The 24,617-nt window shown below is 40.8% G+C and overlaps 1 protein-coding gene and 1 long non-coding RNA gene across 3 annotated transcripts in view; one reads left to right on the top strand and one right to left on the bottom strand.

Moving 5' to 3' along the window:
• Positions 1-19,051, bottom strand: part of LOC309368499 — a 26,253-nt gene extending 7,202 nt beyond the window's left edge. Inside the window, exons 1-3 of the long non-coding RNA XR_014167792.1 lie at positions 18,964-19,051; positions 5,472-5,560; positions 2,621-2,689 (exon numbers count right to left, since the gene is read on the bottom strand). This is a non-coding gene — a long non-coding RNA (uncharacterized lncRNA). The remainder of the gene's footprint in view (positions 1-2,620; positions 2,690-5,471; positions 5,561-18,963) is intronic.
• DRD3 (dopamine receptor D3) lies at positions 1,450-24,617 on the top strand. Of its 2 annotated transcripts, XM_081908521.1 has the most exons (8): positions 1,854-1,896; positions 2,309-2,388; positions 7,654-7,950; positions 17,436-17,548; positions 18,535-18,677; positions 18,994-19,184; positions 20,909-21,251; positions 21,671-24,617. In XM_081908521.1, exons 3-8 carry the CDS (start codon positions 7,666-7,668, stop codon positions 21,865-21,867), a joined length of 1,272 nt encoding a protein of 423 aa, XP_081764647.1. In that variant the 5' UTR covers positions 1,854-1,896; positions 2,309-2,388; positions 7,654-7,665; the 3' UTR covers positions 21,868-24,617. The 2 variants fall into 2 exon arrangements, with proteins under 2 accessions (XP_081764646.1, XP_081764647.1); XM_081908520.1 differs by lacking the exon at positions 2,309-2,388 and having other exon boundaries at positions 1,450-1,896.

The following is a 24,617-nucleotide window of genomic DNA, read 5'->3' as shown; positions in this document are numbered from 1 at the left end:
TGTGTCCTTTTATTTAAAATGCATCTCTGGGTTATTCATGGGGCATAGGAATTCGTTCATTCCCTTCCCCCCCCCAAAAAAATATAGTCCAGCCCACACATGGTCTGAGGGACAGTGGACCGGCCCACGGCTGAAAAAGGTTGCTGACCCCTGATCTAATCAATCTTTTCTTCCCCCACCCACTTTATTTTTATGAGATTCTGGTGGCTGTGCATTCTCTGTGTCTCATGTAAGGGTGCACATAGATTCATATTTTAAAATGAAAAGTGAATGGTATGATGGGTCTGCAATACCCTGAGCAAAACTATCCCCCCATCACATTACATGGGGATTGGATGTTATGTAATCAGCACCTTGGGTTAGAGCTTGATGGTTGTGTTACACACACACACACACACACACACACACACATCCATCCATAAAGGCCATAGTGTGCTGGTATGAGGCTACATGTAGGGTGAAGTATCACATGCAATTTAATCATGGGAAAAAAATTTAAGCAGGTCTTTGCTCTTTCATAAAGTGTTCTGAAATTTAAAAGCAAATTCTTCAATCAAATCATCCTGTTTCTACTACTGTTTGCAAACACTCATGAGAAGAGAAGACTCCCTGGAAAAGACCCTGATGTTGGGAAAGATGGAGGGCACAAGGAGAAGGGGACGACAGAGGATGAGATGGTTGGATAGTGTTCTTGAAGCTACCAGCATGAGTTTGACCAAACTGCGGGAGGCAGTGGAAGACAGAAGTGCCTGGCGTGCTCTGGTCCATGGGGTCACGAAGAGTTGGACAAGACTAAACGACTACAAATGAAATTATAGCCTAACATTCAGATAAGAAAAAACTGTCTTGAATTCACAAGTAAGGCTTATTGTTATTATTATTAAGTGCTCCATAGGATGCTATCTTATACCAATATAGACTATCGGTCCATCTGGCTCATATTGTCTGTGAATAGTTATCCAGCATTTTAGGCAGGAATATTTCCTAGCCATACCTGGAGATGCTGGGGATTGAACCTGGAACCTTTCACATGCAAACTACATGCTCTACCACACAGCATCATTAATATTAAATCTCTGGACTCAACAGTTGTTAAGATTTTACAGATAGCATTTTTCTCGGTGAGGCCATCTCCCTTTAAAATACCATGGAAAATAATCTGAATCGTGCTTGGTAAGCATGCAGAACTGATTCAGAATTCATAAGAGTTCAGCATCTTCATTGGATTCACACCTGAGCCCACCTCAGTATGATTTTAGTCTGTGGTCCCAAGCAGCCTGTGAAAACCAAACCTAATGTTCATTTAGCAGACTACTCCTCACTTTAACTATTCCCCCCACCTCCAAGAACACTTAATGTTTTGAATTTGTATTCTGCATGACATTCCACCTAATGGATTTTGAAATTGTCAACACATGGATAGCATGAATAAGACAAAGGCGACAGACATTCAGCTTCAGCTTCCAAGATATCTGAGAGGCACAGACTGGCAGGAAAAGCAAGCAGTATGTAAGAGAGGCTGATAAAGTTAGAGGAAAGGCAGAGAGGTGATGCTGTAGAACTGGAATATGAAGAGGGGGAGAAGAGGAGGTAGGGAGCAGCAGCTTATTCTATCAGCACCAAGGACAGAGACACCAAGCAGCTGGTCTTTGAGATCTTCAGAAAGCCATATGGGAAATGTATGGATATAAATCAGGTCCAAAGTGACGTACAGACTTGTTAGATCACTGTCCTACATCTCTGAGGCAAATATGGAATATTTTTTTCTTGTATTCTTACATAGTTGCAATGTCTTGGGAAGGGCAAAGTTTGAGTCCCCTGGGGCATATGGCGGCAGAGCCACATGAATTTAACATGTTCTCTATATCCTTCCAGAGCTGAATCAGACAGACGAGGGTAAGTCATTGTTTTCCTCTTTTGCATTTTAGTTCTGTCTTGTAAGATTTCCTGCTTTTAACCTATGCTCTTTGCAAATCTTTTAAAACAACTAACAGCCTGAAAGAAAACCTATATGCCTAAGAAGAAGAATAAACCTGTCAAGGCTATAAACTACCTATGGTTCAAGTAGGGGGATTGTATTCTGTGCATTATCACCTGGTGGACAGGATAGTGAGAGCTTGTTGTTTTTAATGTTTTCTCTTTCATAATCAATTAAAGATTGTTAATTTTAAATGTTCTCCTCCCTCTATAAGACTTTTTAAAAAGGTGTGTGGAAAGGAGGTTGATGTTTGTCACTTGCTATAACTGGCAAAGTAGCTCTTGACAATCCTGAGATAATTTTGTTTTGTGCCCCTTCGCTTCAATGCAGCAGTTAGAAAGGCTGTCAGCTTGAAAGTCTTGTATATATTAAAAGTGAGTTTTTTAAGAAGAAAGCCCTGCCCCAACAAAGTCAGTCATATTGAAAGAATGGTGCTATTATTTTAAGGTCGGTGCTGTAATTAAAATAATTTGAGGGATTTGAATATCTAGCATACTGGAATATTAAAATGAGCAAACGCAGACTTAAAGATGCATTTATATGTTTGCACACACATGTACATACATGCATGTACACATGTATATGAGCCCACACACATTTTTCAATATGTATATATAATCTCACATGACCTAAAACACTGACCTTTGAGAAAATTGTTTTGATTCTGGTATTTCCATCGGAGTTTTGCCCTTGAAATAGATGCACAAACTTCTGTAATTGAAAGGAAGTAAAAGAATGAAAGTCATAAAAATTGAGCTATAAAGGAGACTAGGTGAAGTAGATTGAGAATGACCTATTAAGGGAAAGGAGGGTGGAAACGAAAATAGGGGAGTTTCAGAAAAATACAGATATGATCCCAAATGATTGTGATTATAATGATGAAGGTTAGTAAGCTTTTAATTTGTACCCCTAAGTTGTACCACTAAGTTTTTAGTTCTGAAGCTTGCTCTCATTTGGCACAGTTATCCAATAAAAACACATTTGGAATCACTTTGGGTTCTATTGATTGTTTTTGGAACCAGCAAATGGAAATGATACCTGACAACTGGGAATATGATTACAGCCATTGTCACTCAGTAATTACTTTTGATGTCAAGGCTGGTTGCTATAAAGTGCATTGGGCACACGGTTGTTTCAATGAACAGAGCTCACAGCAGCATCTTACGTAGTGTGAATAATTGGGAATTTCATTTGAGGTTTGCACTGTAAGCAGAAACCAGAATAAGCCTTATGTGTCTGAAAATACCCAACACAGTCCAACCACTAAACTGAGTTTTCATATCATGCCTAACAAAACATGGTCAGTGGAGACTGTTAATATATTCAGCTGTGTACACCAAGTGATGAGATTTCAATAGATATATAAGAAGGTATGTGAATCAAATCTTAGAAATGTGGAAGTAAAAGCAATATAAAAAGTTATACAGTCCAGTCTCTTGTACTGTGCTGTGTCCTTCAAACTAAAGCCATTATAACAGATCAGGAGATATACAAAAGTGCAGCCTATAATAAGATTGCAGCAAGGAAGAAAACATTAGCAGCAAACTCAGATGATTTAAGGTAGTTATGCAACCCCCAATCTCTGAGTGGTGAAATGCTTCAGGGGTCCCAGTGTATAAATTGGGTTTCCTTGGAATTAAGGGCATTTGAGACATTTGAGACATATGATGTTTCTATGACATACCGTTTATCTACACATATATTCAAGTGCAGCATGTGATACAAGGCTTACAGCATCAACACTCCAGCAGATCTTGCTCCCCCATTAAGTATTGAGTAGGGCACCAAAGTCATAGCTCTGAATTCTCTTAGAGAGTAAATTAGGCCCCTGTGTCTTTCCGGCTCATTTATTTTAATTCTCTCTCACACATACACACACACTAATGACACCACCTCTAGCTAGAGGTTGGCGAGGAATGGCATTCCACCTTTAGCTAATTGGTTTCTGTGACAAACCATTGCCCAGTTTTTATTACACAGCAGATACTGAACAGGTTACTTACCTAAGGAAGTGACTTGACTATTTTAGTGATCTGCTTTTCTGCAAAAATCCCATCATAAAATCACAGGCTCAGGCTCAACATTGAGCCTAACTCCAAACTTGGATGCAGTTAAGGAAGCAGTTATTTTTTTCTGAATGTGTTTGAAGCATCTCCAATCCAGCATTCATGATTAAAACATATTAAATATTTTTTTAGAAATGATCCCTGAAGGAATAAGCATGGACCAATGTACCAAATAGTATGGGAAACAGCCTTACTAGAAAAATTAACCAATAAACTGAAACTAACACAGGGACAAATAGAAGAAGACGCCTTCACCCCAGTATGGCTCCCCTTTATCACACACACAGCCCAACAAGACAATGACAAAAATCCACCAACAGCATACAAATCAATAGGGCCAACCTGATCCAAAACACCCACCCACCCCACTCACACATGAAAACAAAGACCACCACAGCCAACCACAAATGAGCAGCCACACCCTAGGCCAACCCCAACCTCTCTCACCACCAAAGGAACACAAGTGAACAGCAGAGAACCCGCACAAGCAACTCTGACACAAAACCCCGCATATATTAAGTAAAATAGAAACATCACCACCCGACCCCACCCCCACTCATCTTTCCCCCCTCCACCTCTTTCCCCCTATTCTTCCTAATGTCTCAACAAATGGAACCAATTTGTAAAAAAAAAAAGTTACATGGGGGGGGGGAAATACGAGAGAGAGACATTGCACATACCTTTGTAAATCAAGAAAATCTTTAATAAAAATACATTAAAAAAAGAAAAAATGATCCCTGAAATAACGCTCCATAAACCTGCACAAATCAGCCCACATTTTTCTCTCTCTAAGGAAGGATTTTCCCCAAACCACAAGCATTGCCACCATCATGCTGAGTTGCTTTATCTCTTTAACCTCCCCAAAGAAAAGTCCTGCCTTTCTTAAGCTTCATCAAGCAAAAGGCTTGGCTTTGAGGGATGCATAAGTCAAGCTCTTCTTCATTGTCCATATGGGCAATCCCTAGCCTAGACTATCTCAACACCCTGTCCTTAAGCCTTCTGCCCAGGGGACATCATATAAAAATAAGCTGTATTTTTATTTATTTATAAATAAATATTTATATACCATTGTATCATAAAAATATATCACAGCAGGTCACAGCAGTATAAAAACATAACACCAAACAATAAAATCACAAAATGTTAAAAGCAAGTTAAAAACAAAAAGAAATTAAAAGCATGCATCAGTAGAACATTATAGGGGATGTACTCTTAACCCTGGCAGTATAGAAAAGTTTTCAGCAGGTATTTAAAAGTTGGCACAGAAGGTGCCCACTGAATTTCCATTGGAAGGGTGTTCCACAGGACCGGGCCTATGACACTAAAGGTTTGATTTCTTATTGTTGTCAAATGTGCCTCACCAGCTGGGAGAAAGGATTCTAGTTCAATTATATTCTATGTTGCCAAGAGGAAATATATCAAATTACCTCTAATTATCCCCAGAACAGGGACTTAGACAGGCACAAGCAGGTTAAGCTTCCTTCACGCTCTGAAGTCCGTGTGTATCATTCATGCCCTGGAGGGATAAATTGTGAGAAAGGGATTCATTGGCTTGTATCTTGAGATTGCCCCAAAAAAGGCCAAATAGCATTGCCACAATAGTCTTACTCATACAGTAAAAGCAGAGGCTCAACTTGCTATATCTGAAAAGTATCTGCTTGACATCTTTGCCTGGTGCCTAAAAGGTGATAAAGATGGTGCCAGTGAGAGCACTCCACAGTCAGGGAGTCACCACTGCGAAGGCCCAACACAAAGAAAGGTATCAGAGGATAGACTCTGGGGCCAGGTAGGTCCTGAGGCAACTAAGGCCATACAGGTCAAAATCAGGAATTTGACTTGAGCCCAGAAATGACTCGGCAGGCAATGCAGTCAGGCCAGGATTAATATTATATGATCAGACCACCTACCTCCCATCTACAATCTGGCCTCCGAATTCTGCACCAGCTGCAGTTACCAAACTGCTTTCAAAGGCAGACCCACTTATAATGCATTGCAGTAATCTAATGGAGTTGCAGCTGAATTACATACATACTCAGAAAGTCAGGATTTTGCAATGGCTATGGGTTCTACTGGGACACATGTATTCTGTATTGGGCTCTGTATGGAACCAACTCATGTCCCACATTGTCATGCTAGACATGTCCCAAGGCTTCCATGTACATCACTGATATCATCACTGGTGCAGTAAAGACGAGATACCCTTCTGGAGTACCACAAAAAGTAACAAGAATGGCCAAATCTGCACGTTGCATGCAGCACAGTGCAGGTAGGTCCCTGGACTAGTGTTATATAGCCTGATATAACACGAGACTCAATGTAATGACCCAATTTCAGCCGATGCTCATCATAAAAGTTCTATGGAATTCTGATGCAAAGTTCCAGAGAGGCAGTCTACTTTGTGGAATTGTCTTGAGACGGAGTCACTAAGAATAGCATCAGTACCTCTGGAAAAGTCATATCAAAGTTAAATGGAGCATAATAGGTTTCAGAGAACCATCAGAGGTTGATTGGGAATGAGAGACTTTGAACACCCTGCAGTGTACCTCCTGCTGTATTCCACTTTGGACTAGGATTGTATCAGGCAAGTTCAATGGTGCAGGAACTGTGCCTCTTTCTCTACTTGGAAACTACTCAGCACTGTGTAGGAATGCTAATAATCAAGTAGATTTTTGTCAGAAGTTTAAATTTAAATTCCCTCAAGAAAAAGCAGCAAGTAGTCGATTTTAATTGTAGTTCAGTCCGGAACTAAGTTTGACTTTATGGGACCCAGCGCAGTAAAGGAGACTGGTTTCTCAGCAAATCATTGTTGGGAATGAACAGCTAATGAGGAACCTGTGACAGTTGTTGCTAAAGCAAAGGTGATAACATCACCCATATCAGTCTTAATTCCCCCAGATTAATTTTTCAATGTGAATTCCACATGGTTCTTTCAAGAAGATCAGGTTCCTCACATTATACTACTGCATGGTATTGAAAGGTAGTTGTATGAAAAATACTACAGTTGCCCAGGGCACTGATCTCCAGTAGGCACTGAGCAACTTGCTGGACTTCCTAAGCAAATATTCCATGGCCAGTTATAACATTGCCAGCAACTGTTTGCTCCAGTCCTCAGAGTTTGTAGAAAGGAGCAAAAATGGTTCATCTACTGTGTGCTTTCACCTTCCCCAATTTCTCACATGATCACTTGGTATGATGGTGATTGTGCTTCTTTGTGGCTGGTATGCGAAAAGTACATCTGGGGTGGTAAGACACACTGAAAATACAATCTGCACAGGAATGTTGTGTTGAGTGTGGCCACCCTTTTTCCATTTCCTTTGTATTGTGTGGGTGTTAGAGAAAGGAAGAGTAGGAACTCAAAAAGTAAAATACTTTGGAACCTAGTGAGTACAGAACCATAACTTTCATCTAAAGCACCCCAATGCTTTTCCTGGCACTATTAAACAAACTATCATTTTCCCCCAGATTGTATTTCACTGGCATTGAGCAATCTTACAAATAAATGACTGCTGTAGGGTTTCACTCATAGTCAGTGGCATAATTTGGCCAGTGATATGATTCTCTGTTCTTGGTGCACCACACCAATGTTCATCCAGTGTCTTTCTTTTTCAGATCTTCCATCCCATGATGACACCCTTCAGCAGAATCACTAGCAATCCCAATTCTACAGTATCAGCCCCATACTGGCAGGATAACTCCACAGAACCTGGGTCACCACAGTCTCATGCCTACTACGCCCTCTGGTACTGCATCGTGATCTTGGCCATCGTTTTTGGGAATGTCCTAGTCTGCCTGGCAGTGTTGAGGGAACGTAGCCTGCAAACTACCACCAACTACCTTGTGGTGAGCCTGGCAGTAGCAGACCTGCTTGTGGCCACTTTGGTGATGCCATGGGTAGTATACCTAGAGGTCAGTATACTTTAGGCTGCCAGTCCTATGGCTTTTCTTTTCTTTTTTAGTATTTGTGCATGATTAATGTACTCTCAAATTTTGCCATCCATTCATAACTTTTTTTGCAGGGGGCCGGTCAGACCTTGTGGGAGGACGGACTATTTTTGGGGAGGGGTGGGATATGAACAAATTCCTATGCACCACAAATAACCCAGAGATGCATTTTAAATAAAAGAACATTCCACTCATGTATAACAACACCGATTCCCGGACCATCCGCGGGCCGAATTTAGAAGGCGATGGGCCAGCCCCGGCCCCCAAGCCTTAGTTTGCCTACCCATGGTCTTCCTCCACCCTTAAATTGTGCAATTATTGTATTATTCTGCAGGTTATCACATGGGCCCAAACTGATCCAACAAAGAGGGCTCTGGGACCTAACTTGATGATACATTGAACTGGTAGATTACCAGAAAAGGTGGACATCCAGTTATGGATAGGTCACTGTTTCAACCTAAGTATCTTAGGTATTTTACAAAAACCGCATGAGGAACCTCTTTGTTGTGCACATGTGATTGACTCTGAGTGTTCTCTGCTTCTTCTAGTTTTATAACTAAATCATAAAAGAAAAATGTAACCCAGGTCTTGCTGAAAAAGTAAATAACAGAGGAGTATCAATTGTTAGCTTAGTGCTGCTAAGCACAAATATCCATGTGCATTTTCATGTCTATGCATTGTTGGTGTAAGGTAAAGGTAAAGGTACCCCTGCCCGTACGGGCCAGTCGTGTCCGACTCTAGGGTTGTGCGCCCATCTCACTTAAGAGGCCAGGGGCCAGTGCTGTCCGGAGACACTGCCGGGTCACGTGGCCAGTGTGACGAAGCTGCTCTGGCGAGCCAGCACCAGCGCAGCACACGGAAATGCCGTTTACCTTCCCGCTATAAAGCGGTACCTATTTATCTACTTGCACTTAGGGGTGCTTTTGAACTGCTAGGTGGGCAGGAGCTGGGACCGAAAGACGGGAGCTCACCCCGCCGCGGGTATTTGAACCGCCGACCATACGATCGGCAAGTCCTAGGCACTGAGGTTTTACCCACAGCGCCACCCACGTCCCTATTGTTGGTGTAGAAACATATAATTTTTTTTAACAGAGTTGAGTTTACAAACTTTTAACTGTTTATTAATGAACACTTTCTTTAAATAGATACCAATAGTCCCATCCCATCCACAGATCTGGAATTATATGATCCAAGAAGGGGACAGAAAATACTAATATAGACACAATCTGAACAGAAGCACCATCTGCACTGCAATCTCAGTGCTCACAGGCATTCTGTGCAATAAAATAATTCAGATATTTTGTTGTTGTACTGCTTCTTGCTAGCTGATTTTACGATGGGTTTTTAATTAATTTTAGAAGCTAAGGTGACTTACATACATAACACACATACGCCACACGTACTACAGAGCTGTTGCCCTCCCACAGTGCAGACTTTTCTGCACTTGGAAAAACAGTTCCTCTTACAAATATATGCCTCAACGCATCACTTGCATTTATGGGACTGGTGTGACAGAATTATGCTTTGGATGGCAAAGGCAAGAATACCCAGCTGGAATACTGATGTTCCTTCTTGAAAGGTGTATTTGACATCACTTGTCCACATGCCCTTGATGAAAATGTCTTCAGCTAATTGCCAATAGCTTTTCTCCAGACCATGAATTTTCCAGCCCATTAAGTAGCACATTCTGCCCTAGAATCTAAGAGAATAGCACCCGTGCATTAATGTATGTGGCTGACAACGGATGGAGATGGAGAGTATTTGTCCAGAGAACTCAGGGTCGTAAAAACAGTGAGCCACACAGTTTTGCCATGTTATCCACACCTGCAATACTCACGTAATAAATCTGATTTGTTTTAAGAATAATCCTAATTAGTCCATGTTAAGTAGGGGTGAATAAGGGTTAAGGATCTCGGATGACAACCATGCTTGGCTGCACCTACAAAAAGGAAGTATTTCATATAGCAATCCGTAGAACGCTTCTGGGGGCAGTCAAGGTGTCAAATGGTCTGCCAGTTCTCCCAGATGAGATAATAATATCGCTGTGGGATTCATCACTTAAAAAATAAAATAAAAACCTATTATGGCTGTAAGAATAACCTTTCTGTAATTTATCTCATGGAATAAATGCCACTCTTTCAAATATGGCATGTATAACAAATCTCGTGTTTCAAAGCTAAAAGAAAGTTGATTAAGCCAATATTCCTATCAATTAAGTGTTCAAGGGTCCTAGCTAATTCTATGTATCTGGTAGTTCTGCTGCGAATGACTCAAACCTGGTTAAAGGTAAAGGTAAAGGGACCCCTGACCATTAGGTCCAGTCGTGGCCGACTCTTGGGTTGTGGCGCTCATCTCGCTTTATTGGCCGAGGGAGCCGCCGTACAGCTTCCAAGTTATGTGGCCAGCATGACTAAGCTGCTTCTGGCAAACCAGAGCAGCACACGGAAACGCCGTTTACCTTCCCGCCGGAGCGGTACCTATTTATCTACTTGCACTTTGACATGCTTTTGAACTGCTAGGTAGGCAGGAGCAGGGACCGAGCAATGGGAGCTCACCCCGTCACGGGGATTCGAACCGCCAACCTTCTGATCGGCAAGTCCTAGGCTCTGTGGTTTAACCCACAGCACCACCCGTGTCCCTATAAAACCTGGTTACTGGTATGCATTTTCCTAAATGTGGTATAGGCTAAAAATGAAAAGGGCTGACATACATTTGAATTAAGCTGTTTCTCTTAAATATGTTACTTTGTTGAGCTACTAAGACCTAATCGCAGGCCTTCCTTGCTTTCAACACTACGGATGCCAGGCAGCAATCCACTTTGGATTCTTCACCAACATGTGCCTTTCCCACAGATTTTATCCTTAGTACACCTAACGAGGTTGGTTTCTTATGCAGCTTGAGGAAATATCTATATGACCAACATATCCCAGGATATGTTGGTCATATAGGGCCAACTGGGTGAAACCATAGTACTAAAAATCAGTGCTCAGGAATGTCCCTGCAAATAGTTATGTTTCAACCAACCAGCACAACACCATTTCCATAGGTGCCTACCATACCTCTGACAATGCAGAGCTGAAAACAAATGAAGGCAAACAAATTAAGTGGATTTCCACTTACTAGTGCTGCACAATGGTTTGGAGCTTCTATCATCTGGCAATATCACTCTTCACTCAGTAACAGATCAAGCATTTCTCTTTTCAATGATACACTGACTAATTGCTTTCTGAAGAGATTTAGGTAGAGTGCTCAGTCCATTAAAAGTATCTGTTTTAGGAAGATATAGCTGAATGCCTTGGGATACAATCCTAAACACACTTTCACGGAAGTAAATTCCATTAAAATAATTATATATAATGAGGGCAAAAATAGCTGAGATAATGAAAAAATAAATTAGGTCTCTAATCTGATTTTCAGCTGTCAGTAATTGTATTGGCTTCAGTGGAATTGCTGAAACCTGCATTGATGTAAATAAGAATGGATTTCTGCCCATTCTTTTAAAATCTGGTGGGTTCCTCCTTTATGCTTGCATTCTTCATTTGTTTATTCATTGCACTGTATCACACAGTTCTTTCAAGGAACTCATAATGGCTCTACCCTCTTCTTTTCACCACAACTCTGTGAAGTTTGTTAGACAAGAGAGATAGTGACTGGCCTATAGCTATTCGACAAACTTCATGGCTGAAAGGGATTTAAACCTGGGTCCCTCACCTTTAGTCTCACCCTAACCACTATGTTGTTGTTGTTGTTTAGTCGTTTAGTCGTGTCCGACTCTTCATGACCCCATGGACCAGAGAATGCCAGGCACTCCTGTCTTCCACTGCCTCCCGCAGTTTGGTCAAACTCATGCTGGTAGCTTCAAGAACACTGTCCAACCATCTCGTCCTCTGTCTTCCCCTTCTCTATCTTTCCCAGCATCAGGGCCTTTTCCAGGGAGTCTTCTCTTCTCATGAGGTGGCCAAAGTATTGGAGCCTCAGCTTCAGGATCTGTCCTTCCAGTAAGCACTCAGGGCTGATTTCCTTCAGAATGGATAGGTTTGATCTTCTTGCAGTCCATGGGACTCTCAAGAGTCTCCTCCAGTACCATAATTCAAAAGCATCAATGCTTCGGCAATCTGCCTTCTTTATGGCCCAGCTCTCACTTCCATACATCACTACTGGGAAAACCATAGCTTTCACTATACGGCCTTTGTTGGCAATGTTGCATTCACTGTAATCTGAACAGGCAACCCTCAGACAGAGATGCCTCTATCTACCAGTTACCTGGAAATGCAAGTGGGCAGAATGCTATCACACTTAGGTCCCGCTTGAAGGTCTGCTGTAGGCATTTGCTTGGCAGGATGGTGGGGTCAATGGGCCTTTGATCTGATCTAGCAGGGCTCTTCTCGTGTTCTTAGGCCATTCAGGGAAAATAGATGGACCCTGCTCCTCAGTGTTTCAGATGACAGGGGACTAATTCTCAGGAGCACCTATATTTCTGTTCAACACACTAGTTCTACCTATGTCACAAGCAATAGACAGCACAATCCTATAAATGTCTACTCGAAGTAAGTTTCATTGAGTTCAGTGGAGCTGGTTGGTAGGCATCCATCTGTCTCAGGAGACAATGGAGGAATGTGCCTTTTTTTTTTTAGTGGGGGAATCAAAACTGTTAGAGAGTTGCAGTGCTTGCTGTGGCTGTAGAGACCAATATGGGAGAGACATCCTTTCCTGCAGCTGGGACAGATGAAGGCGCCCAGTTGCACCATAGTGTTTCTTCTCTCTACTGTCATCCCAGTGGTCATTCCTCCTCTATTGTGGACACTACTGTGGATACTCAGTGGAGCTTACTCCCAGGTTAATGGGTATAAGATTGCAGCCTAAATAGATTTATGCATTAGCTGTGCGTTTTGAAGGTGTGTATCTTTTTGTGGCAACAAAATTAGATTATTTGCAAAAATTAAAGTTAGATTATTTACATTTAAGCTTTTCGGATAATCCCACCTTGCACACAAATTGGATGAATTTAAAATACAGCTCTTGCATGACAGATTCTAATGTAGTGCTTTTGAATAAGTGTTCCGAAAGACCAGCTTATGCAGTAGATTCAAAATGTTTTATTAGAAATTGGTTTTTTAAAAAAGTTTGGTTTTAATTGCTTTCGATGACATTTTTTCTTCATTTTAACATGTTTCATTTATTATTCAACTGAATGTTATACATTTAATGTCCTAGAAGTAGAGGTGTGCACACAAGAGACTAAATTATAGTATTTGCCTATCAAATGATGTTTGGATGCAAAAAAAAAGAGAGAGAGAGTCTGGACTCTTGTTGTATATATATCAAAACAGGAAATTTCAGACCTTTTATGTGCATCTGCAACAAATCTCTCTCTGCCTAATAACAGCCTTGTGCCTCTCTGTTGGAAAGCGTGTATGAAACAGAACAATAATGAATAATGATGAGTAAATCAAACCTAGGGCTATAGAATTATGAAGGGCAGCTGAACAGATGCTGCCTGTTTCAGCCACTCATTAGCATTTAGTGTTTTTATTACTATTGAAAAATCAGTATCAGGCAAAGTGATCTCTCATTTTGGCACTTCCACAGACCTTAAAGCAAGCACAACTCCCATGGCTTTTACTAGCGTTTTGTAGTTTAAATTGCCTTTAATTAGGTCTTTTCTCGGCTCAGGAACACTCTTTTGGTCTGAGTGCTACATGCTGAATGGCTTCTCATGCACAATACTGAGGTAAATATCACCATGATCTAGAGAAGCCGTTTCAGTGGTATCCTCTCTCACAGCTTCCAACTTCACAGGGCAGATAGCGTATTTAAGAGGCAAGAGAAGGCCAGCACCCTGCCAGCCTTATTCAAAAGATTTATATCCTGCCTTTCAGGACAGGTGTCCACACATAAATATAGCCATATTTCCCATAAAATCATTTATGTGAGTCTACCATTACACCCCTTTAAAATGAGCAGCAAAAATGTCAGTACAACACAGCAATTAATGAAAAAAGTGGATTGAAATAAAAGCATCTGAGAAAGGGACCATCCATATTTCATGGTGGGTTAATGGGAAATTAAGAGTGGCCTTCCTTTGTGAAGTTTCTCTGCTGTGAGACACCCCCTAGCAAAAGGTTTGGAAGGAAGGAAGGAAATCAGCAACCCATGAAATCACAAGTTTATGAAGCTTTGTTATTGTTGTTGTTGTTTAGTCATTTAGTCATGTCCGACTCTTCATGACCCCATGGACCAGAGCATGCCAGGCACTCCCGTCTTCCACTACCTCCCGCAGTTTGGTCAAACTCATGCTGGTAGCTTCAATAACACTGTCCAACCATCTCGTCCTCTGTCATCCCCTTCTCCTTGTGCCCTTGGGGGACATAAAGTGTGAAGAATTTACAGAGCCCACCTTGATAGAGTGCATAGCCATATACACAGCATAAGGAGAACGCAAGGAAGTGATCTCTAAGTAGACTATGGTTTTATGACAACACCTTTGGTGTAAAACAATTATTTGACTTGAGGCCTACCAGAATCTATCATGGCTGCTTGACTAGGTCTGGCTTGTTGTAGAATAGGAGTGTGGATACTAAATAAAACCTGTTGGAACTTATGCAGAAACACATGAAGTCAATTTCTAAATATTATGCAGTACATGGCTGGCAAGAACAAGCAGTGGTATTTCCCCTTGCTCCCTCATACAGCCTACAGCAGACCAGAGAACAACTGTGGTTTAGCAGTTTCATACAGCATTGATAATTTCATATATTTAATATGGGTTTGCTTGCTTTTTTGAGGTATGTTTACCCTGTCATGCCGCAGGACGGCTAACAATAAAACAAATTAAAATGCAATAAAACATAAAAAATACTAAGAAACTGTGGCAGTGGCCCAAAGGGCCACAATAAATGTGATAATGTATACCCCTGTAAATCCTTGAGTGTGCTTCTAATAGAGAAGTTGTGGTAGACTGTTACTTTATGAAACTGATGATTTTGCAAGTTGCTGTTTAGTCGTTTAGTCGTGTCCGACTCTTCGTGACCCCATGGACCAGAGCACGCCAGGCACTCCTGTCTTCCACTGCCTCCCACAGTTTGGTCAGACTCATGTTTGTAGCTTCGAGAACACTGTCCAACCATCTCGTCCTCTGTCGTCCCCTTCTCCTTGTGCCCTCAATCTTTCCCAACATCAGGATCATTTCCAGGGAGTCTTCTCTTCTCATGAGGTGGCCAAAGTATTGGAGCCTCAGCTTCACGATCTGTCCTTCCAGTGAGCACTCAGGGCTAATTTCCTTAAGAATGGATGCATTTGATCTTCTTGCAGTCCATGGGACTCTCAAGAGTCTCCTCCAGCACCATAATTCAAAAGAATCAATTCTTCGGCGATCAGCCTTCTTGCAAGTTGTCCGCCCCCCCCAAAAAATGGGGCTGAAATACAGCTAATATGTGAATCACAAAGATACAGCTCAAAGCTAGAACATAAGTTGCTACATGGCACAAATGGCTACACATCACACAAGTTCCCAACATGCACACTAACAAAATGTAACAGAACACAGTGGGAATCAGAACTTAATCAGCAGACATCTGAAGGCAGCCCTGTTTAGGGAAGACATTTTAATGTATTTTTAATCTTTGTTGGAAACTGCCCAGAGTGGCTGGGGAAACCCAGCCAGATGGGTGGGGCACAAATAATAAATTATTATTATTAATTATTATTAAATTGCCAGTGCTTATTGTGCATGTGTTTTAAACATGAAATGAGGTAATGATGTATATGATTGGTGAAAATTGAAATGCTTTGTTTGAAATTTTATAAATACTACTGCCTGAACCACCAGGCACGGTTGCAGTTTTGCGGAACGATCCGACTGTAACCTATTGCTTTGCAATAAACAACGTTGGACTCCTAACTTCTCACGTTTCTAAGTTTTATTGGCGTAAACGCAGGAGATAAGCTATTTTCTGGCTTACAACAAAACAATAAAACAGCAGATGAGAAACCACAATAAAAACAAAAAAGACAAACAACTCAATTAAAAATAATAGCAGATCAGGCAATTAAAAGGAGGCAGATACCATAAAAAGCCATTAAGCCTGAGAGAACAGCATGACCTTTATCCATTGTCTAAAAGTTGGTGAAGAAGGCACCAGACTTTTTATTCTATTTTTTAAAAATCCTATTGATATCCCACTTTTTTCAAGATCTCAAGGTGGATAACAAAAATTCAGCAAAATAGCCAATACAAAATGAATCATAAAAGTACACATGAAAACAATTCATAATGCTTGCTTGAGCAGCCATACTTTTAACGAAAGGTTACCAACATAGGAGCCAGCCAAATATCACAGAGCAGGGAATTTAAAAGCCAGGCTACAACCATAGACAAGAAGGCCTGGCCTCACATTTCCATGGGGGATAAAGTTCCAATGGTGGGACACTGAGAAAAGCCTCCATGGCTAATTAATTCTCAGGCAGCCTGTGCAAAAAATACTGGCCTAATAAGTTAAATACTGGCCTAATAAGTTATCTGGTTCTAAATATATCCAGGGACGGAGTTCCACTGTTTGGGTACCACTGCTGAGGAGGCCTTCTTTTCAGTATCCTTTCAGAGCCCAGGAGGTGGGGGACAACAACAACAAAAGCCTTCAGGACAGATCTTAATTGGTGGGCAGGTTCATGAGGGAAAAGATGGTCTTTTAGATATCCAGGTCATGGTAATTTAAAGACCAATACCAAAACTTTGAATTGTGCCCCAAAACAAACTGACAGCCTGTGGAGCTTTGGGGGTTGGGGGTTGGATTAGCATTACATGCTCTCTGTAGTTGGCCCCATGTAATTAATCTAGCTGCTGTATTTTGCACCAGTTTCAGTTCTTGAACATTTTTGAGATGCAGTTCCACATGCAATGTATTACAGTAACGTAGACTGGGTAAATAGACCATGAATAATTGAACGAACACAGCTGCTGAATCAGCTAAATTTTACCTCTCCGTGCACTGCAGCCTCAATGAAAATAGGTTTTCTGCCCCTACTATTAAGTAAGGGAGGGAGCTGGGGCAGGCGGGGAGACTGGCAAAGTTCCTAATGGCACATTTAGTGTCATGTCTAGTTTAACCCTGGGTGTTGATTTCCCCGGACCTGCAAGCATGAACTTGAATGATTCATTTTGCTTCAGTTCTTTTGTGATGGAATTAAAAATATATATATCCTGGTGAACCTAGTTAACATATCCCCACATCCTTTCCCCACTTTCTAGATTTGTGTCTAGAGCAGCATTTAATTCTCAAAGGCAGGGCTAACTGCAAGAAGATATATGGGTTGAAATCCTAGGAGCCACACAGCTTTCCTCTATGAACAAGTCCATATAAAACAATTCTACAATTCTAATGGGAAGGAGCAACTGCAGTGCGTTAGTATTCAGTACAATGCAATAGTGACATTTTGTGGTTGATATTTAGGTGATGGGAGGAGTCTGGATTTTCAGCCGTGTTTGCTGTGACATATTTGTTACTATGGACGTGATGATGTGCACGGCCAGCATTTTAAATCTCTGTGCTATCAGCATTGACAGGTAAGAACAAAAGAGCACAACAGTAAACTGTGGTAGAAATGGGAGATTCTCAGGTGGACTAAGATGGGGAAGTGGGTTGAATTTAATGTTAGGGATTTATGTAGAAAAACAATTGTGCCACATATGTACGTGCCACGTAATACGTCAGAGAATTGTGCCACATAAGATAGTTTTTATGTATGTGTCAGACATTAGATTCCCAATGTGTGTCTTTGTTAGAAGAGTAAACTCGGGGAATCATTTGAGTAATCATAAAGTTAAGCAGATGTGATAGTAAACTATGGCCTGGTTTGTACATCATGGTAAGCCATGGCATATCAGGACCGTGCAAACGTGCTACATGAATCCCAGAGTTTCCTCTCCTTAAGCACAATCTGTACCTAAGGTTGGTCTTATGGTTACGTTTTACGGCTAAGGAGAAGAGACATTAACCACAACCCCCGGCTTGGACAACACCCTAAAAACCTTGGCTTAGGTGTCATGTCATGCTGTGCTAAAAAGACAGGGGCAGATAGCAAAGTGGGTGTAAGCTCATCCCTGGGAGCTAACAATTTCATGCAGTCCTGCATTGGCTTAACATGAAGTGTAAATGAAGCCTATACATGTGTTACATATAATAGAGCCTCAACCTTTTTTACACTCACTTACACTCACGCTTGTCATGATTGACTATGTCTTTGAGTCGCTACCTCTTCTTACTATTAACAGATACTGACTTACCTGACTCTTTTTTCCAATCTCTTTTCCACACCGCTTGCCTTTTTTCATCTCTGGCTATTACTACTGAATTGTTTTTCACTTTTCTCATCTTCCATTTTGCATCATTGTATTTATTCTGTTTTCCCTTCTTTTCTTTTACTTTCTTCCACTTTGAATTCAACTTTGTCTTCTCTTCCTCTGTTTCTGAATTCCCTTCCCTATACATTTCTTGTACAACAACTCCTCCGTCTTCATCACCCTTGCTTTGGAGTTGGTTCACTTTGCAGATACACTGCAGTGGTTATGCCTGTTCATTATCAGTACAGCACAGGGCCCAGCTCTTGCCGAAGAGTGTCCATTATGATAGCAGTGGTCTGGTTGTTGGCATTTGCCGTTTCCTGCCCTCTTCTCTTTGGCTTCAACACCACAGGTAAATACAGTAACAATACCTTGAAGCACAGGCTTTGTACACAAACATGGAGCCTCCTACGGCTTATGGCTTTAAGAACTCAGCTTCCCCTTTTCCCAAGAACAAGCTGGAAAAGACTTCTGTCAACTGTGGAAGATATTAAAATGGCTACTGGAAAATGTTCAGCCTCCAAACTACATTTTTTAGATCTTACTAGTTTGTAGAAGCAAAAACATATTGTATGTGTTCTAAGAACCATAACTTTATTATGCACACACAAAAATATGTAGCATGAAAGCTACTCTACCTTCTCTTTTCTATGTGTATTTTCACTCAGGTGATCCAAATATTTGTTCCATATCCAATCCCAACTTTGTAATCTACTCCTCTGTGGTGTCATTTTATCTTCCGTTTTTGGTGACCCTGCTGCTCTACATCCGGATTTATATGGTGCTGAGGCAGAGACAAAGGAAGCGAATCCTCTCCAGACAAAGCAGCCACAGCGGTAAAACCTGCTACAAACAACAGGTATGACCCCAAAAAGGCTTTATTTAGAAAGGGCCTTAACTGTCATATTCTATATAGTATGCCTGTAGGGTTCTACTGGAGCCCAGAAGGGATGAAATAGAAACAGCCCTATCGACTTGCAACAGGCCTATGTAGGCCTCATTTCTATACCTCCCGTGCCTCTTCCTCATATGGAGTCTGCTCAGCTCCCATAAACTACTGCAGCTGTTGTTTCCTTGCAGCTGTTGTTAAGACTACAGCTCCCACCTGGAGGTACCACATGGGCTGCTTTTGGCCTTCTGCAATGCATTCACTCTGCCTAACCTCATGTGCTACTTGTGGGCTTTCCACAGGCCTCTGGCAGGATACTAGTAAACCTTTAGTCAGACCCAGAATCACTCTTTTCATGTTCTAAGAATGGAAAGGGTTTCTTAATTTCTTCCTCTGTGGCTATTTGTTTTAGTCAGACTCACCCCTCAGTTGGAACTGATGCTTTTCCCCACCCCACCCTGCTCAGTGGGCAATAAGACATGGGCATCTCTGCTCAGAACAACTTTGCAGGGTTCTGAATATGCAAAGCTGATTTGAGCATAGCATTAGCGGAGGGGCAGCTGAAAGTGTTTACCAATCATGAGCCATGATGGATCCGTTAGTCTTCATATCAAGCTATTTCCAGCTCTACTGGAATGATTCACTAATGTGGTAACAAGCACTAGTGAAATAAATTACTTGCCTTTGAACTGCTAATTTTATTAATTACTTTGGGAACAAGTATTTTATTTACTAGTTTCAGGTATCATAAGGTATCAAATAAGGTATCAAATATCTCTGTTGGGAACACAGAATGTCATCAGGACTGCTGCAGCAATTGCAACCTCAGGCAATAAAAGCTACAAGAGATGATGGGTCCACTTTAGTGGTTAGTTTTTGTTATGAATAAAGTTTCTAACCACTAATTTCAGTGGAAACACACATTATTTAAAGCACGGGTATTTTAAATATCAGATATACTGCCTCTACCCTGAAGAAGAAATTACATATACAACCTGTAACACTCTATGGGTTAAGTTAAATATGAGTTTTATACTAACTAGCAGCCAAATAGTGTGATAATAGAGGGTTTAGAGTGTCGAACTAGAACTGAGGAAATTCAGATTTAAAATCCCACTCAGCCATGAAGCTCACTGGACAAACTTGGGCCAGTCACAATTTCTTGTATGTAACCTCACCAGGTTGTTTTGAGGATAAAATTGGGAAGGGATCTGCTGCTTTGAGCTCTTTTGAGGGAAAAGCAAGACATAAATAAGGTTTTGTTTGTTATGCTATCTATTTTTGTGTTTTTATATTGTAAACCGCCCTGTGATCTTCGGATTACACTTTGGTGTCAGAGAGAGAGAGAGAGAGAGAGAGAGAGAGAGAGAGATTTATAACAGGTCAGTGGAACCCTACAAGTTTTGCATAAGAAAGGTCCCAGGATCAGTCCCAGATAAAACAAAAAAAAATTCCTTCCAGTAGCACCTTAAAGACCAACTAAGTTAGTTCTTGGTATGAGCTTTCGTGTGCATGCACACTTCTTCAGAAGTCCCAGATAAGGCTGGGGAGAATTTCTGCCTGAAACCCTAGAGAGATGTTTCTAGTCAATGTCAACAATATTACGCTAAAATGACCAGTGTTCTGGCTTGGTCTAAGGTAGCTTCACATCTTTCTAAGTGGTTCCTGATTCTTGTTGGCCTCTTGTTTTTCAGCAACATACAGAAAGGAAAGCTTTGCACCAGAAGCTTCCCAGTGCACTCTTGTGTTGTTTGCAGCTAAAGAGTTCAGGCCAAAGGCTGCCTGCTGAGAAGAAGCCCCTGACGCCCACAGAACTGCAGCAATATTGCAGTTTCTGCCACGAAGTTTCCATCTCCAGTACAGGGGATAGAGAGGTTGTTGATCTAAAGGTGAGGACAAAAGTCAAGGAACAAAGTTTAGAAGTACGCAAACTCAACAATGGCAAAACAGCAACCTCTTTGAAGCTACCATCTCAGCAGCATCGGGCAATACAGCTCAGAGAGAGGAAAGCCACACAAATGCTAGCTATTGTTCTTGGTAAGTATTTTTGCTCCTTTTTAAGAACAGGCTGTGCAAGAATGAGGACCCAACTGAATATTACATGGCAGACATATATAACAGGTTTGAGGTTTTGTTTTTTGTTTTAACAAAAGCAGCTGCAGCAGGCTACAAATTTGGTTGGAGGAACCACAGAGAGGAAGAGTGCTTTAAAAAAATTACACTTAAAAAGCTTGTTGTCTGCAGTTTCAATGTAAATCTACATTTTGCTTTAAAATATTTCTCTTCTACTTTATTTCCTCCTTTATCATTATTTCCACGTGGCTAAATAGCCAAGAGACTCTCAAAGATGTTTCTTTAGTTATGTGTGAGGATGCCCTGAAAATAATGGAAAGAACTATGAATTGGCCCTTCTGAGCCAAAGTAATGGTGACATCTCATTTTCTTTCTCATTCTAGGGACTTTCATAGTCTGCTGGCTGCCATTCTTTTTGACACACATACTGAATACTCATTGCAAAGCTTGCCACATCTCCCCAGAGTTGTACAGTGCTACCACATGGCTTGGGTATGTCAACAGTGCCCTCAACCCTGTCATCTACACCACCTTCAACAATGAGTTCCGTAAAGCTTTCCTCAAGATCCTGAATTGCTGAAAACTTGGAGAGCAACACAGCATTACATACTATGTGGGTGCTGTAGATAAACACACCTGAATGGATTTTCTCAATCAACAGTGAGGAAAAAACAACATGGGACCCACTTTTGCATCGGTTTTTCTTTAGCAGCTACTATGAGAAATACTTTTCACAATAGCAGAATCCATCTGTTCTGTGTTAGACACTGGTGCAGAAAGAACCATGAAATTGCTTTAAAGTTTTGCATCCATGAGAAGCACACATTATGAGACTATCTGAATAGTTCCAGCATTATTGTGCCTGCCTGTAGGACACTTTGAAAGGAAAAAACTGTATGACTCCTTCTGCCATAGATACCTCCAAGTAGCATATATTTGACTATGAACAGTTCTGAAGAGATTCCTATTAGGAGAGGTCAGGAGCAGGAACATCTGATGTGTTTGCACTCAGTGTTTGAAGTATAGCACAGTCATTAGCTGCACATAGCCAACTGTGACTTACAAAGCAAATGTGAGTTCACACAGTTCAAAAAGTTGAGATCTGTGCACTACTATTTATCTAAACATATCACACTGGCCAGTATAACACATGCAAAGATTCCTTGGAGTTAACTGGTTTCACACACCAAAATAACAGCTAAAAATGTAAGTAATTATTTTTCAGTACTATAAATAATTCAAATATATATAGTAGATAATGCCAGACACAGTAAAAAGAACAGCTTTACCAACACACAACAAAATAAAACAAATGTTCTAGATTTACGCCAATACATTAAAACGTCATTGTATATTCTTTGACTCTTTCCAACATTCACTTTACTTGGGAATAAGTCAAAGTTTTTCAGTGGTGCTTCCAAGGATTAACATGTTTAATCGGAAGTATATTTCACTGTGTTTGGTAAGTCATGTAAATCTGAATAGGATTGCAGCCTCAAGATTTAAGGCTCTGGACAAATATCACAACACATTGTTTCCTTGTCTGAAAGGTGGCATATAAATATTTTAAAACAGAGTATAAGTCTTCAAGACAGTTTTCATACAAAAGATTCAAAAATACAATATCAACTAACAAAGCTTCTAAAAACCTCTTCCAACAACATTAATAACACAACATTCATAAAACATCAAGTTCATGATGCGAAACAAGAATTCCGCAAGACCACCAATTAGCAGAAACAGATGGAAAAGAGATTTCCCAGTCAAAGAAGGTGCTATCCTATGTAAGCGTTTCAGAAAGACTAGAGCATGGCCACATTCCGGATATTTGCTAGACCATATGCTAGCATTATATAGTTCCAAATGAAATAGAGTTTCCCAGTTACTGTGACTTTCATTATATTGGTAGTAGTTTTCAGGTTGAAAACAGGTATGCTACATGTTTAGAGTTGTAGAGAAAAAGTGGTTTCAGGGAAACTGGCAAAGTATTCACCTTTTGAACAAAAGCTATTCTGTTGTGTGAAAACCTAGAAAGGGGGATGTATCCCACAAACACAAAATGTATGTGTTTCCATAAAAGGGTTCTGGAAGTGCTCAGTGGATCTGCAGCAAAATTCAAAAAAAGTTTATGGCATTTGAGAAGCACAGATCTGATTTGATTTAACAAAAGTATCACATGGATCTTGGAATGCCAATTCTAAGCTCTTAAAATTCTTCTTAGTTCTTAGCTGCCTAGCCCAAGACTGACCTGGTTCTTTGTGACATCAGAGTAGCTAAGCCAATTGCATCCTGAGTGGCCATAACATCTTCACTTGAAAGACAAGCAGCAGAACAGCTCGAGAAATCGGAGCTGACTTGACAGCCTATCAAACAATAACATCAAAAGATGCAGGGCAGGTGAGAAGATCAGTCCATGTCCAAGAAGGGCATGGAGAAGAATGTAAATACAGCTCATTCACTGTTGTGACTTTTGCTAGCGGGTGTGGACTTGGTCAACAGCTGAACATTGTACACAAGCAATGCTTTATACATTCACCAAGGCTCTGATCCTGGATTGCAGTCCATGTTTTTGAACTTTAATAATGCTTTCTATCCAGACAGCAAATTAAATTCACAGAAGGCAGCAGATACCCCTTAACCATTTTTAATAAATAGATACAGAACCAAGCTTAAAGTTAATACTGTATATTTTCCAACCTGTCTCCTGTTATATTTGATTTCATTCTTATAACAGTTGGATATATTGCTGCACATATACCCAATCTCTGAATGCTAAGAGATTCTGGGGGTTCCAGCCCCCGGTTCATGTTTCCTTTTTGGAATGAGGCATAGCGGAGACTGTGGTGTCTCTATGACCCTCTGCTTGCTGCTCATGAGGAAGTTGGCCTTATATTTTAACCATGATTGGGTCTAGGGATCCTGGAGGCTTGATTAAATTCTAACACTTCCTGGGTCCAGGAATTGAAAAGTGTCTAGCACTCACACACTCATAACAGTATTATAGAGAAAGTTCATAGCTTTACTTGTCATTCAAGTACAGAATGTGTTTTGTTTGTTAATCACAGGGCAACAGCATTCCCTTAGTGTAACCATTTTTATCAGTAAATCAAGCCAAGTGGAGGGGGGGGGGAGCTATCAGTTACATTGAGTTTTATATTCAGCTTTCTTAAAGCAAAGGATCAGCCAGAAATTGAAACTGCGTTGCTACCATATGACTTTTTATCAAACATACAGTGTAGATAATTTTGGTTGGATGTCTGTTCATGACATATATTTCTCAAGGCATATATTTCTGAGTACCTGAATAAACATCTTCGTTCTTGGAATAGA

The sequence above is a fragment of the Podarcis melisellensis genome (assembly GCF_964234715.1).
Source record: "Podarcis melisellensis genome assembly, chromosome: 4".
NCBI lineage: Eukaryota > Metazoa > Chordata > Lepidosauria > Squamata > Lacertidae > Podarcis > Podarcis melisellensis.
Note: the sequence above shows the minus strand (reverse complement) of the source record. Positions and strands in the feature narration are given on the sequence as shown.